At 35.5% G+C, this 16,519-nt stretch overlaps 2 protein-coding genes across 11 annotated transcripts in view; one reads left to right on the top strand and one right to left on the bottom strand.

Moving 5' to 3' along the window:
- The first annotated feature begins 262 nt into the window (after nt 1-262).
- On the top strand, nt 263-9,574 carry NIPSNAP3A (nipsnap homolog 3A). Of its 3 annotated transcripts, none has more exons than XM_011364972.2 (6): nt 263-461; nt 2,694-2,904; nt 3,999-4,157; nt 5,711-5,860; nt 8,555-8,641; nt 8,739-9,574. In XM_011364972.2, the coding sequence occupies exons 1-6, from the start codon at nt 402-404 to the stop codon at nt 8,813-8,815; spliced, it is 744 nt and encodes a 247-aa protein (XP_011363274.1). In that variant the 5' UTR covers nt 263-401; the 3' UTR covers nt 8,816-9,574. The 3 variants fall into 3 exon arrangements, with proteins under 3 accessions (XP_011363274.1, XP_011363276.1, XP_023389266.1); XM_011364974.2 differs by having other exon boundaries at nt 267-461; nt 2,716-2,904; XM_023533498.1 differs by lacking the exon at nt 263-461 and adding an exon at nt 634-734.
- A 3,041-nt stretch (nt 9,575-12,615) lies between these two features.
- Nucleotides 12,616-16,519, bottom strand: part of ABCA1 (ATP binding cassette subfamily A member 1) — a 120,985-nt gene continuing 117,081 nt past the window's right edge. For all 8 annotated transcript variants that reach the window (XM_023533491.1, XM_023533493.1, XM_023533494.1 and 5 more), the window contains one exon: nt 12,616-16,043. In XM_023533491.1, coding sequence (XP_023389259.1) covers nt 15,903-16,043 — 141 coding nt within the window. In that variant the 3' untranslated portion in view covers nt 12,616-15,902. The remainder of the gene's footprint in view (nt 16,044-16,519) is intronic.

Genomic DNA, 16,519 nt, shown 5'->3' with positions numbered 1-16,519 from the left:
TTGCATGCAACTGGGCACAGATGAGGTGACGGGCTCAGAAAGGTGGTACAGGAACGACCTCAGCATTCAGCTAATTCCAACGTCACCTATGACGTGGGGGTTAGAATATTTGAGAAAACAATGGGGGACCCCAGTGACCGTGCTGACACCAAACGGGGCTGAGGCTGGAGCTGGGGCCGGGACTGGGCCTGGGCCTGGGCCGGAGGCTGGAGCCCTGCGGACTGGGCGGTCCGGCCACGCCTCCCAGACGCCGAAGGTGGAGCTAATCCTGCCGAGCCCCGCCCGACCCTGCGTCCGCCAGTTGTCCGGTCGCTCCTCTTTGCCTGTCGCGAAACTCTGAGAAGAGGAATCTAGGACAGAATACCGCCTAGCTTGCCCTTCTCTGCGCTCCAAGCCGCGCCATGCTGTGTCTCCGGAGCGGCCTAACTAGAGCTCTGGCCGCGCGGATGCCCACGCCTCAGGTACTTGCTGCGGGAACGCGACCAAGCCGTTCTCTGGGAGTGGGAGTGGTGGCGGGGGCGGGGTCGGGGGCGTTTGCCAGAAGCGCGTGGACGCGCGCGTGCGCCCGCCGGGCTCGCGCGCCCAGGCCTGATTCCCCGCGCATGCGCTCGCCGGGCTCGCGCGCCCAGGCCTGATTCCCCGCGCATGCGGCTACCTGTCTCCGGCACCCACAGCAGCAACCTGCCGTGTCCTGTGGGTGCCCAAACCATGCAGAGCCAGGAACCTCGTAGCAAGTATGTAACAGACTCATTTAACCTTAGATGAAATATGGACAAAATAAGTTTTTGTGACTCAGCCTTAATTGTTGCGAATTGGCCTAGTCTGTAAATCTAACCAGAGAGATTTTTTCCTTTCGATGTTTATACTACGTCCTTTCTGTGTGGACAGGATAAGAAAGGGTTTAACCTAGAGACTTTCTGGTGAAGACTAAAGAAGAGCCATTAATAGCTCATACACCCAAGATTAGTAATACAGCCCTTATCATTCTGATTCTCTCTCTACTGGGGCAAGGCCAAGAATTATTCCTTAGAACTTTCTTCTGAATTTTGAATTTCTTCAATGTCGACCTAATGTTCTCTTATAAGTGAATTGGAAGTTATTGCTGTCTAAATGAGCCCAAACTTGAAGATAAGAGAGCCTGAATCATTCCGGTTTCCTCCCCCAGCATAGTTTTACTTTCTGGCATGCAACAAAAATCACCTCCCCCCAAGCAAACACTTATCTCCTGCTATTTAGATTTTCACTGGGCTTCTCCTGTGAGAGATAAAAATTTGTGCCTTTGACCACATATTTGTTTCCAAATATGAATTTCCCTGAAAATCAATTTAAAAAGCAGTTGTGACAAATACCCCCATTGTCCCATTTTCTGCTATATTTTATCTCTAATACTTTTTCAACTATAATACTAAGCAGTTGTGTATTTGTATAATATTCTGTTATTAGAATTTAGTAAAAATGACACAAAAGGCATGTCATCCAAAAGTAGGGAGTAGCTTGGGCAATAGGAACATAACTTTAGTAGACATGAATGGAATGAACTCAAGAAGATAATTAAAAGTATGACATTTTACACAATTAAATAAAATATATAGACAGTTGTGTGTGTTTTAACCAAAAATGTCAGAGAATGAAGACTATTTGACATACCAGGTAGTCAATATAAGCCCACAATTTGTTCATAAGTTTGTACCAAAACTTTTAATAGGTAATTCTAATTACTCAGCTTCAGAATGTTGGCACATGATAACCAAACTTACAATAAGATGAATTTGTAAATTTAAATACCATCTGAGTGTGTATGTATACACACATAAATACAGAGAGGATAATTTCTAGCAGGGCATTTCCCTACCTAAAATTAAATTCACTCAGACTTGGGCGGGAAGGACTAAATTAAAACAAAAATTTATATAGCGAGCATGTGACTGATATAAAAAGAATGAAAGGTTCTTAAGGATATCTCCATCAACCTGGTGTAATCAGATAGATTAAATGCCATTCTTCACATTGCATCTGTAATTAAACCTAATAATGGTTCAGATGATTCTGGCCTGTAGGTTTTTCTTTTATAGCATTTATACAGTCTACCACCATGTTATAATGCAATTGGAAAAATTATAGCTTCCTTTCACATTAATTACACTCCAGTCCTATTTTTTACCACTGATCTACTTCATTGGTTTTAGGAAATACTTCAACCTGAATAACGATTTCCATTTTTAAAAAAACCTTAAGAGTTTTCTGCTAGTAAACCCATTTTTATTGGGCCTGCATATTTTATAAAGTTTATAATACATAACACATATAATATTGACTAAAGATAGAATATTGGCTAAAGAAGGTAAAACATTTATAAATTTATTAGAATTGTATTTATATTTCTTGGGTAAAGGACTCTGATTAAGACCCCAGTGCCTTTTTATGATTAGCTTTCCATGAAAAGGTGGCTGCAGTCGACCCCCCCGCCCCCCTCCCCCCCGCTAGGAAACAGTAGCTATATATTGAGCATGCTTAAGAGCAGTTATCTTTATTGACATCTCTAAACAAATGTCTGTGGAGAGAGGACATCAGAGGTACAAACATGGATTGTGAGTCTAATGAGTGTCCCTTGTTTCCAAATTCAGATTTGGTTGTAACATAATATTATAAACCCTACCTTCCCAAAACATTTTAATTTCCTTATCTTTTCTCAGGTGTGTGCATCTTTTGCTACAGGCCCCAGACAGTATGATGGAACGTTTTATGAATTCCGTACTTATTGCCTTAAACCTTCAAAGATGAATGAGTTTCTGGAAAATATGAAGAAAAACATACATTTTCGGACAGCTCACTCTGAATTGGTTGGATGCTGGAGTGTAGAATTTGGAGGCAGAATGAATAAAGTGTTTCATATTTGGAAATATGGTACGTATGAGTCATGAGCTTATACATTCAGTATAGATTTTCCTTCTGCTAGATGTTACATGTGACTTAGCTCTTGGATCTAAATACACACAGGTTAAATTAAACTTTTAAGAAGCAGAATAACAACAAAAAAATCCATTGGTTACTACTCCCAGTAGTATACCTCTTTGTGCAGTCCACACCAGGATAATATCCAAAGAACTTTAAATAATTTCATTTAGTGTTAGGTCATCTAAAGTACATCATTTAATACGAAAGGTGTTTGTTCTGTACTTAACATGGCCATAGTTTAGGGAGTTTTCCTTTTTCAATAAAATAAATTCAGTTAAAACACAATTTATGCTTTTATGTACAATAAGTAGAATCTTGTACCATTAAAAAAAAATTACTAGTAAGGTCCTTGTTTAACTTAAGCTCTAAGATAAATACTCATTATCCATAGCATAATCCGTAGAAAACTCTTGCCATCAGTCCTATGAGGCCCTAATAATAAATATAGTTTTAGGCTCATATGTTACTAAATGTATATACCTGTTTATGTAACAAAGAGAAGAGAAATAGTACTGGTAAAAAGGATGAGTGATAATAAGAGAATCAGCACTATTTCTTTGGAAACTGCTCAAAGAAGAGGATGCTGTAAACGTGCATCTTAATTTTTGTTAAATTAGTAAGAATAGTTAGCATATATTACATACTAACTAGGTGCCACTGTGCTAAACTCCTGTCATATACTAATTTATTTAATCTTCACAACAACCTTAGAGGTGTAGATACTATATCATTATCCCCATTTCAACAGAGTAAGAAACAGACACAGATTCTATAAAACTTACCTAAGTCACACAACTACCTACCAAGTGGTAAAGCCTATAAAGCCCACCATTTGTATTCATCTCTACTCCCCTTTTAGACTATGAGAAATGTGGGGACAGATGTCATATTATTTTGGATGGGGGGAGGGGGTATCTCCAGTGATACAATAATGTTCTTATGTGGCCTTGATGAACATTTGGTGAATTGAATGAAATCTCAAAAAGGTCTAGATGATTTTAAGTAGAAAACTTTTATTTTCCCTACTCTTTTTCTTCTCATAGATAATTTTGCTCATCGAACTAAAGTTCGGAAAGCCTTGGCTAAAGATAAGGAATGGCAAGAACAATTTCTCATTCCAAATTTGGCTCTCATTGATAAACAAGAGAATGAGATTGCTTATCTGGTACCATGGTGCAAATTAGAAAAGCCTCCCAAAGAAGGTAAGTCTTTCCCTCGTAGACACTTTGAATTTTGATAAAGAAAATATTAAAACTTTTCAACTATAAAAACTAAAGTTCCATAGGAAAAAAATAAAAGTCTTTTGTTTTAGATAGCAACATATTGTGATTGTAGAGATGAAAATAAGTTTGAACTTTTTGCTCATTAAAACAATGAATATTAAACAATGAAGTGTTTTTCTTTTTCAATTTGGAAAAGCTCTTAAAGTTTAAGTATGAATAAAAAGGTTGACATGGGAGTAACAGTTGAGAAGTTAAGGATTTGGAGCAAAGAAAATGAAGGATAATACATGAAATTTTGGCATGTGTTAGTATTTTTTTACAGAAATTACAGCTCATTTTCAAACTTTAAGTACATCTTTGCTTATAAAACCGATTGAAGGGAATGAATTAGCTTAAACTGTTAAGCTCTATTACAATACTTTAACATTTTTGTTTTCTTCCTTATATTTCTGTGTTTTAAAATAATTACTAAGGATTAGTCTCCTCTTGCTGATTTCATTTTCGTGCTGACTTAAGGTAATATTTACCTCAGTCTAGTTTTAGTCAGCTTTTTAAAAAGCATAAACTAATTTAAATTTTATTTTATTTCCCCCATAATCTAAATTTTATAGTGTCTTAGGTTACATGAGATTTGTTTTTTGTTTTTGTTTTATAATTTTTTATTTTTTATGCCCTGGTCTTCCTAGGTGGTCTCCCATCTAAGTACTAACCAAGCCCGACCCTGCTTAGCCTCTGAGATCAGATGGGATTGGGCTTGTTCAGGGTGGCATGGCTATGGACAGATTACATGAGATTTAAAAGGTCTTATTTGGATCCTTATTCACCTAGACCGCCCCCGAGCTTTCAGCAATATCTAAGTGCACCAAGTGGCTTCCAGAAATGCTTTTCAAGTGTTTACCTAGATTTTTAGGAACAATAAAACCATCTCTTTCAGTTTTTTAAAGGTTTTTTTCTCCTCTCAAAATCTCAGATATCGCTTTGGGTCCATTGCTTGCTATTGCTGTTAGAAATGGAATCCTATAAGGAGAAATTATACAAACATAAAATTATTTCTCCTCAAAATTGGAAAGAAGAAGGGAATATAGATTAGAAATACTTTTCTTATTCAGTTCTTACTTAAATGTGTAGACTCAGGCAGCTCCCAATCCCATTATAAATTCTCAATGTTTGTTTTATTGATAAATATTACAGACTAAAAATATTTCAGATAATAGCTCAATATAGCTTTCTTTTTGTTTTGTATGATAAACTTAACAATTGACCCTTAACCATGGACAAGGACTTCGGAAACATAAAAGCAAGGAAAAATAATGCAAAGAATTCATCAATATGTTCACATAAACATGTAATATGTATATGGTCCTGCAAACTTGTATATGTACATTAACCTTCCACTGGAACCATAGTAACCTGATTAGAATTTCTTGAAATTATAATTTCTCCTCAGCCTCCCTCCTTGAATGTCCAGTGGACATCTCAAACCTAACATATTCAGTTATTTTATAAAATAATTATTTTTCTCCCTGCTCTAGGAGTCTATGAACTGGTTATTTTTCAGATGAAACCAGGTGGGCCAGCTCTGTGGGGTGATGCATTTCAAAGGGCAATTAATGCCCATGTCAATCTAGGCTACTCAAAACTGATTGGAGTCTTCCACACAGAATATGGAGCACTCAACAGAGGTACAGTTGTCCATTTCTTCTATGAAATTGCAAAATATATTGGGGAACTACTAAGTTCCTTAGGTTAATTTTCTCTCTTTTTTTCATTATGGCACATATTTTAATTTTTATTGCCAAATTTTTAGGAGTTTTTTTTTGTAATTTTAAAGGTTGAAAAACCTGTGTTACTTATTTAATAAGAATGTTGATATCTTTTGAAGTCTTTTTCAGATGCTGGACTGTTTTTCATGATACATTAAGATAAAATTAAAATCTGCAAAGAGCCTCAGAATATCTGTTCTTTTTACCTTTTTTCCCCTGTATACTTTTTATTGATTTAAAAAAGAAAATAACATTACTTGAGGTAGAGAGATTGTCTCTTCATGAAAAAGTATTACATATTTTTACAAATACTAAAAACATGGCCATGCCCAAAGAATGAAACAAACATTTCCCACTTCTTAATACTATTAACATTTCGGTCTTTGTATTCTTATGTTATTCATGTATATATTCATGTACATATATATATATGAATGACATAGGAACAAGACGACCAAAACGTCATTTTATTTATATACATATACTGAAAATAATGAATATGCATGGTTAACAATGACTTTCTAATACTCTAGTGTGAGTATATTCATCAGACAGATAAATATACATACCTTAATTTATTTAATAAACACTTGGGGCATTTAACTCTCAATGTTAAAAGTTATTGCAGTCAGAATTTCAGAGAGTTTTTTTGTGGTGAACTCTAAAAAAAAGTGTGCAAAATTCATCTTGAAGGATAAATGACTAAGAATAGCTAATAAAATATTTGAAATACATATTTGTCTCCTCAGACTCCCTCCTTGAATGTCCAGTGGACATCTCAAACCTAACATATTCAAAGCTGAGTTTTTTGATCTTTACCCAGAAATTTAACTTCTACTAATATATATTAAGAAAATATTCAGAATATATAGAAAAAGATATTTACAAGTTGGAAAATATATGAAGGGAAAAATTACGAAAATTATTAGGTATCTCATACCATATGCTAAAATAGAATTCAAATGGTTATAGATTTTAATGTAGAAAAAAAGAATTGAATATGAATGTGTTTAATAATATGGATGAGAACTGTATTTCTAAGCCAAAAAGCAAACGAATCAATGAAGGAAAAAAAAAAACTAATGATTTTACTGTAAAAAGGCTCAGTCTTTCTGAATGCCCCAAAACACCGTAAATAAAATTCAAAAGCAAAATGAAAAATAAAAACTTTACAAAAGTAGGCATAGAGATAACTACTATATATAAGAAGATGCAGATTAAATCAATGAGATGCTGTTTTTCACCTAATAAAGACCTATAGGTATAGTATGAGATAGGATAGGAAAAAATAAGCCCTCATACTGTGTCGAGTTCATATTGGCTTAATCTTTCTCCCAAAAAAGTTTGGCAATATAAATAAAAAGCCTTAATTTTGAAATTTTGTTGCCAGTATTCTAGGAAATATGCATAGGTGTGTAGGTGTACTCAGTTATACAGGAAGGAAATTTCAAAGGATGTAAAATATATAGTGGTCATTTGAGTAATGAGATTAATGTTTACAAAGTCTATTTTAATTTTCTATAATTAAAATTTTAATTATAGTTTTATAAAGATGCATAAAACTTTTATAAGAAAAAACTACTGAAAATATTCTCAGCAAAAGAGAATAGTAATATGCTGAGTACAAATCAGTATTTCATTTCTGGAGGACGGTGTATAATATGTATACTATACATACATAAGTATTATATATAAGATATACTCTTTGGTCCTCTCAATTTGAATTTTAGGAGTTTATTTTGAAGAAATGGTCAGATCCAGACTTCTTGGGTTTGAATCCCAGCTCCACCACTTATAACTGCTATGTTGAGTGAGTTGCATGTTGAGTGTGTTGCTTAACCTCACTGTGCCTTACATTGCTCATTGATAAAATGATGATAATAACCTACCACCTAAGATTATTATGAAGACTAAATGCGTTAAATCATGCAGAATGCTTTGAAGCAGGCCTGCACATAGTAAGCTTCCAGTAAATGTAGCCATTGTTGACGTTGTTACTATTGTAGATACATGTGTAAATGCTGCTCTAAGGAAGTTTATGTCAGCATTGTTTACCATAAAGAAACATTGGAAACAAAGTGATATGACAGGTGTGCACATAATATACTTACATCTTATGTACATAATATATATACATCACATACAACATGCATCAGTAAGACTAATTTAATTTTGCTCATTTTTTTTTAAGAAAATATACTAAATATTAATAGAAGTTTTCTCTGGGAAGTGAAGATTATGCTTTTTTTTCTCTTTGTATCATCCAAATTTTCAGTAGTGAACACAATTTTTCATAATCTTGCTTTTTTGTAAATAAAGTAAAATGTAGTAGAAAATAATGAAACCTGAGTCTAGTCTTGATTTTGTCTTTAGCCGTCTTACTTCCCCTCTCCAGCTTTGTTCCCACATCTACAAAACCAGCTTGATTCTTTATAAATATCTCTCCTACATCTCTGACCCCTCTGAAATCTTAGCACTAACATAGTTTTACCTTTTGATACTCACTATTTTGATTTAAAGAATAAGACTTAACATTTCTGATTAATTTTTTTTGCATTTCTTATCTGTAGTAATACCATAGTCTTTGAATCTAGTTTTGGTTTACTTCCTCAGTGCATGTTCTTTGGTGGAACGAGAGTGCAGATAGTCGTGCAGCCGGGAGACATCAGTCTCATGAGGATCCCAGAGTCGTGGTAGCTGGTAAGCGATTTCACTAGAAGAATTACCCTTAGGAGAAATTTGATTCAGTCAGTAATTTTATATGCCTTCTTATATGTTTTTTTTTTTTTTTTTCCAGTTCGGGAAAGCGTCAACTACTTAGTGTCTCAGCAGAATACGCTTCTGATTCCTACATCATTTTCACCGTTGAAATAGTTTCCCACTAAAATATGAAGCATTTTATTAACTACCATAGATGTGTCTGCTAATGTTGCTTAAATTCTCCCAAGAGATTCTCACTTTTATTTGAAGAGGTGGTTAAGTTAATTTGCTATGTCTCTGCATTTTTAAGGCCACCTCTGCTCTTTGTCTTCATCACCTCAGGAAATATAGTTCTGTTCATTTCCCCAATGACATTTCAATAGCTAATATACATTAGAAATATTTGCCACTACTTCATGATCTTGCATTTTCATTTTTTTCAGAATGTCTCTTAGAATTTTCTATTTTGACAATACTTTGCTTTATATTTAAGTGATGTTTTTACATTTCTGTGCCTGACAGTATTTTAAAATTAATTACATGCAATGTCTGTATTTTCATCATGTCTGTTTTTTTCTGAGATTTAAAAACAAACTTGCCCAGTGAAGTTTATTTTGTGATATCAATTGGTATTCATAAGAGTATTAGGTCAAACATATTTCTTTACCTTGGGGAAGTACAGTATCACCTGTGTCATTTATATTAATTATGGTCTTCACATTATTAGTGACTAATTTGGAAAATAATGTAATTAGGTGTCAATGTTAAAAAAAAACTTCAGAAGACTTATATGTTGAAATGTGTTCATTTGTAGTTAATTTTTGTTCATTTTGGATCACTATTTAACAAAGATACTTGGGACATCTATTTGTCTTAAAGAGATTTTATGGTTCTGGAAATACTTGCCTTAATAAAAGCCTATGTATTTATACATTTTGGATTTTTTTTTATTTGTGTCTTATATAATCTTGTCTGAAGCTTTTACTATGTTGCTATAGGGTAGTAACACAGTAATAATTTACCAACTTTATTGTAAATGTTAAGTTAGATTAAGAAAACAGCATGATGTTAATTCCAGAAGGAGTTTCTTTAGTATCACTACAGATGTGCCATGGTTTTCCTTAAAACACTTGTAATTTCCATCTTAGTTGTGTGCCTATGCCTTCTTAAACTAGGTTTGGTACTTCCAAGCTCTTGTAATAGTCTGTATTTACATCTATGTTATTTTACATTTCTAAAACGCATTGTAAATGTGAAAAAGTAAATTATGAATTAGCTAAGGGAAATTTGGACAATGTATAGTAAGGCTCCTGATAGAAGAAATGTCCGAAGGATTAAAAAACAAAAGAAAAAACAGAACAAAAGTAGGTAAGATGGTACTCAGGTTCAGCCTATACTATTAGCAGATAAGAATCCAAATAAAAGTTTATAATCCAGCTATTGTCATGTTTTCTGCTTCTCTTCAAAGCAAAACTCCCTTTTGAATTGTGTATACTCACCATTTTCCCTTCCTGACCTCTGAATCTTCTCTGAGCCCAATCCAGGAAGGCCTACATCCTTGTCAGTCTACTGAAATTGGCTCTTATGAGGGTTACTAAGGACTTTTGTCTTACGAAATTCAATGGTTGCTCGCTGCCTTTGCTCTGCTCATCTCAGCAGTGTTGGACACAATCAACCCCTTCTGCCTTCCTGAAACACTCGATTCTGAGTATCAGTCTATGGCATCGTACCCTTAGATTCTCTTCCTCCTCACTGGGCAGCCTCTCTGTCCTTTGCTGGCTTCTCTTCTAAATGTAGTGGGGTCTCTGGGCTCGAGGATATTCTTCTCTAATTAAGCTAATTTGGCCCCAAGGCTTAAGTACCATGTATGTGCTGATAATTCAGACATTTTTATCTTCTTTCCCATCAGTGCCTCTGAGCTCTAGTCTGAAATACCAACTGCCTTAATACAACCACCTACCTAGTTTGGGTCACAAACTTGAAGTCACCATGATAGCTCTCTCCCTCATCCCCTACATGCAGCCTACCAGCAGGTCCTGTTGGTTCTAGCTCTAAAATAGATCCTGAATGTTATACTTCTGTCTGCCGCTACCACCATCGCACACTCCACCATCATCTCTTACTTAGCTTCCTTACTGTCCTCTCTTCCCATTCAGCAGCCATTCTTCTGAAACAAAGATTCAGTCAAACCCAGTACTTTGTTTAAAACTTCAGTGGCTCTTCATTGCACTAACAATAAAATCCAGGTACCTTAACGTGGCCTGCGAAGCTCTTCAAACTCTGGTTCCTGCATCTCAGTCCATCCCCTCCCACTCCAGAGACATTGGAATTCTCTCCCTTGCCAAGGTTTTTCCCACTTGGGGCTTTTGTGCTAGGTGTTCTTTCTTCCAGGAATGTTCCTGCCAACCGAAAAATGCTGGCGGCTCCTGCTCGTTTTATTCAGATCTGAGCTTAAACCTCACTCAGGACAGGCCGTCTCTGACTCCTCTCCATCGTGTTCCCATTACCTTGTTTTCATTTTCTTGGCACCCAATGCTATCTAAAGTCATTATGTTTGTCCACATATCCATTGTGAATGTTAATATAATTTCTCCACTGAAATTTAAGTTCAATAGAGCAGGAATTCTGTCCTCTTCCACGCTGTATCCCCAGAACCTAAAGAAGTATCTGGCACACAAGAGTTCAATAAATATTTGGAAAATTATTGTGTAATGATGCCAAACTGATCAGGACAATTTTAACAGATACCCAATTTCACCAAAAATAACCCTTTGCCAGTTACTCGGCGTGTAACTTTGGACAAGTTCCTTATCCCCTGAGCCACAATTTACTCATATGTTAAATGGTACTACTTACCTCGTAGGGCAGGTATTAATTGATTAAATGAAGGGTGTCACAACACAGTAAACACTTGGAAAAAATAACATTTTCTCTTTTTCATAGTTAACATATGCATTCGCATTCCAAAGATTCCAAAGTTTTCTTTGAATCTGTTAATGTTTATATAGGCTTTTCTCTAGTTAGAAGAATGTTTTGGTCAAGACTCAAGGGTAACACGTTTTCATCTAAATAAATTCATTTTCCAATAATTTTTTTCTCCTTCAGTTGTAATTTTTCACAAAAAGTTTTCTATCAGTTTCATTGAAGTCACTGTAATGTGAACTTCAAGGGGGAAAGACAAAGTTGTTATGCGGATGCTGAGTGGTCAGTTGGGTGCAAAGAAATTTCAGATCCAGGCTTAGGCAAAGGACTGCTCACTCCATGTCATCGTGGCCGTTCAGAAGAGGTCACAAGTAGATCCACGACTCCACTGTGCTGCCTAATAGGGGCTGTTTGACAGGCGTTCTTCAAGTACGGAAATAAACAAGCATTGTTGGAGACTTCGATTGCTAGTAAGCTGTGAAAGGTACACCTCACCATTACACTACATAATCATCTCGGGTATAGACTGCACAGCATCTTTTACTGGAGAAAGGGAAAGCACCTCTAATGTTAGTCTCATATTTCTCCACCCACACTTTTCTACTTGCCCTGCATGCTCACTCTTGCCACCCACCACACCCAACACCTTGCCAGGGCACCCGCCACACTGTGTCATTGTATTTTTGGTTAAATAAAAAGAACACCGAAGGCTGTCTGTTTTTTTGTAGCTTCCTCAACACTAAATGAAAAAATGGGGTTTTTAGTAAGTAGGCTTAGCTACACAGTATTTTCAGAGCTCTCCACAGCTTCATAATTATTAAGCAGAGTAAGTTTATCTAAAAACCTTCTAAACTTACTTAGCATCAGTTACTTTCTTACCTGAATTATGAAAGTGCAAAACATCCTTTTTTAAAATTCCAAGTGGTCCCCTTGGTTCTCTTCTGTGATTAACAGGACATTTACCCTTTCCTAAAATGTCTACTTTTGAGCTAAATAGCTTTAACAGTAGGTGGTGCTACAAATGCACGAAAATAAATTTGTACAGACCAAAAGAACCGTCACAGCTTTATTTCGTGACTCATTACAACATAGAAATATGCCTTTAATACTTCATATAAAGTTAGAGACAATACAAAAATTTTTTTTTCCTTTTAATGAAAATGACTTTAACTTAGAAATCTATTGTGAAACTTCTAGTTTTGCAATTCTCAGATATTCCAGTGCAAAAATAGATCCCATTACAGACAACATAAAGTGCTTGGAATGGAGGGCCAATGATAAAGAAAAAGCACAAAAACATAGCTTCATCCTAGGGTATTAAGAATGGAGAATACTTAATCCTTGTGGAAATACAAACATTCTATAAAAGGGAGGCAACAATTTAAAAGAATTAGAGCAACATTATTATAGGACTATATTACTAGTAAATATTAACAAGGGTACAAATTAATATCTCAATATCAAAGTGGTTCAATATTATGTGACAAATGGCTCTTTGGAAAAAAATTTTCCTGATATATACAACCACGAGAAGAAAACACAGAAAATCCCTTTAGTCAACGATTACAGTGAGTGAATGATGTGCAACGTTTAATAGTCACAATGCATTGCTTTCAGTACAGATGTTGAAATACAGTAGTTTGAGGTTTGATTTTCTTTTTTAAACAATGAACTGTGCTGGGCATTTACGTATAGAGGGCTTTGTTACTGTTTTCTTTCGTATTTTTCATATTCACAGTTAATAAGGTTTCCAAGGTGTCCAAAAGAAGCAAAAGCAAAAATCTTTGAACACTTGAGAATTTTTTTTTTTTTTTGAAACTCACATAGTTACATTTCCACAGGGAATATGTAGAAATATTTTATTTGATTGAGGATAGAGCTGGTAAAAATTTCTACTACAATTAGATTTACACAGGAAATTTAAAAGATTACTATTTGGATAGCCTAAAAGGTAACAATATTAGTGAAGTCCATGTGTAACTGTAGATTGTTTCTAGCTTCAGAAGATATCCTTTTAAATCTATATTGAAACACTGTATTTTTTTTTTTTCCAAAATAATTCACAGTGCCATTTGATTTTTTAAAAATATGGCCATGAAGTCGGAGTAATCCAAGCAAGGAGCATGGACTTAACAGAGACTTTGGACATGATTCTAGCGAAATGGGAAAACGAGTTTGATTTTGAAAAACATTAAATGAGGAAAAAGTCTATGAATTTTATATCATAATGACAGCATAAAATAAAAAGATCTTGACTCATAAATACCTATGATGTCTAGTTATTAGAAATATGCCTTCAATTACTTATCATTTTAGAAAATACTGGCATTAATTTCTCAATCATTTTCCTTTCCAATCAAGTTATATTTATATTCTGTATATTTAAAAAGAAAAATATAGATTAATTTGAAATCGATCTGAAATCTTACACCCTTAGAATCAATATTTAAATTTCAGAAGACAGTAACGACAGTGAAAGACCACTTGAACTTCACCAAATAGTTCCCTCATATGTTTGTTGTTTCAAGACAGATGACATTAAGCAATCCTAAAAGAATATTATTTAAAGAGTTTGCTGACTAAAAATATTAGACTGGGTTGGAAAAGTCTGAAATATACTTAATGTAGGGGCATTTGTTGTTTTTATTTTTTATTTTTCATGATAGGTTGGTGACTTAAGAGATGAAAATTTTGAGATTGTAAGAATGGGGTGTCTAAGATCTTCAAAGCCAATTATTAGGAGGTACTAAATGCTGTATTCACAAGTTGTCTTGTTCAACAAGTTTTAAAACTAGCTGTCTTCTCTGTAAAAGTATTCATTGTTTAGTCTCGTGACCCTTATGACATTTGAACTTTCTTAGCTTTTGCACTGTTGCTATTTTCAAAAAGTGGGCTGCCCAGTATTCTTTCATGGTGCTCCCACAACTACCACAAGACAACCTATATTTGTAAACCAGTTAGCTGAATAATGTGGCACAGGAAATCTGAGATTTAATTTCTCTCCACCCCATCCATGCATACATATTCATTCAGCTATAACAGACTCAAAAATACTTGATTAATGAACTGAGATTAAGAGTATTTTAAATGATCTTAAAGAAACTTAAATATAATGTTGTCATGAGATCTTGACTATCACATTGTTTTCTAGTCACTAGTTGGATTATCCATCTGCAAACTTACATGAGAAAATAAAGCTAGTGAGGCAATATGGCCATATGCCTCTATGCCGCAGGCTTCTACGAAGAGGCCAATCAAAGATTTCAGAAGTCACTGGCAGAACTTAAAATTCCAAATAAAAATACAAATATTTTTGTCAAAATACAACTCCATCTTTTCATATTCTAGATTAACTTAAAAGGCTAGAAATAATACTATACTTGTGTCAGACAACAAGATCTTGAGATGCAGTGTACCGTGTTGGCAGACAATCAGGACAGGAAGACACAGGCCTCTGCAGGTGTGAACGCACCAGGCTCCTTAATCCTATGCCCTGGCCTTGGCAACTCGCAGCTGCAACAACTTGGCTGCTGACTCTTTGCTTTTTACCAGGATCTAACTATATTTAAAGAGTCCCAGAAATATGACCCTGGAGGCCCCTGTCTCCAAGCAAGAGGCAATGTAACAATGAAACCAAGTCTCACTTGTCTAGAGCTGCCCACACTTTGCATGTTACCACCACCAGTGCAGCTCAGCAACGAGGGTCTCAAAGCAGGACTTTCTCCCACACATGGCACCATTTTGACACCTGATAATTTGATTATGTTCCAATAGACTCTGAGCAGAGCAGCTTTCACAAAAATGTGCATGACACATCATGGTGCTTCAGGCTTTTTGAGCAACTTGGCACTTGTAATTCTGGCACCCTCATTGCCATCAATGGATGTGTCACTGGGAAACCAGTCTCCTGGCATGGCACAGCTTAGTGAGTGAGGATGTGCAGGCACGCCTTTTGATTTTGGTAAATAATCACTGGCCATGATTACTTGAATTACTGTTGCAACCCCAGTGAGAACATAAAGGAACAAACAAGTATGATTTCAAACCCATATGTCCACTGGGTTCCATACTAGTTTCACACAGGTATATGGTAATAAAATAAATTCAAGTCTTTTTTCACTGGAGAGCCACACAAGACATCAGCTACAAAGGCACTGCCCCTGTAATGGAATTTTGTTTTCATTGCATTGAATTGCATTGCATTGAACAGTATCGGTACAGTATCCAGTTTACTTCTTCCCACAAAACCTTCCAGCTCTTTCTTCTGGAACTCTTCCTTTGGTGCAAAGGAAGAGCAAGTTCTTCTCGTCTTTCAGCCACCCTGTATGAACAGGACTCTTCACACGTAACTCTCTTTCATTTTCTCATCCTGCAGAAAAGATGTAAGGACTGCAACATCCACTATTGTCTGGTTTTTGTGTAATGACAGGTCCTTTAAGTGGTCATCATCACTTTGGTCCTTGGCAAAGTTTACAAATACCTGTCAAGAGAAGGATGGACCCTTATAAATACCTCTCAACTTCCTTTCTTTATTCTAGTTGCATTTTTCCCTATATGGACAGGTAAGAGAATACAAGACTGCATAAACAGATTAACTAGAATACTGTGTGAGAGAGAGGGGAATACATGAAAATGCATTAACCATTTAAAAATTTTATAAACTTTTATATTGACTGCCAAATCACCAACTGCTCAATCATCTATTTACTGTGGCTTATATAGGCTTGATAAAAGGGAACAGGGATGAAAACTACCATTTACTAAACACCTACTAAGTGCCAAGCAAGATCTGTTTGATGTTATCTAATTTAAATGGAACAAAGCACCCGGTAAAATGTCTGGCCAATGCCACTTTCTCAATAAATAGTGGTAGTTATGATTATTATTACAATCTATTCTCACAATGACACTACAAAGTAGACAACATCATCTCCCTTTTCAGATTCAGAGAGGTTT

This window comes from Pteropus vampyrus, unplaced genomic scaffold (genome assembly GCF_000151845.1).
Source record: "Pteropus vampyrus isolate Shadow unplaced genomic scaffold, Pvam_2.0 Scaffold103, whole genome shotgun sequence".
Lineage (NCBI taxonomy): Eukaryota > Metazoa > Chordata > Mammalia > Chiroptera > Pteropodidae > Pteropus > Pteropus vampyrus.
Note: the sequence above shows the minus strand (reverse complement) of the source record. Positions and strands in the feature narration are given on the sequence as shown.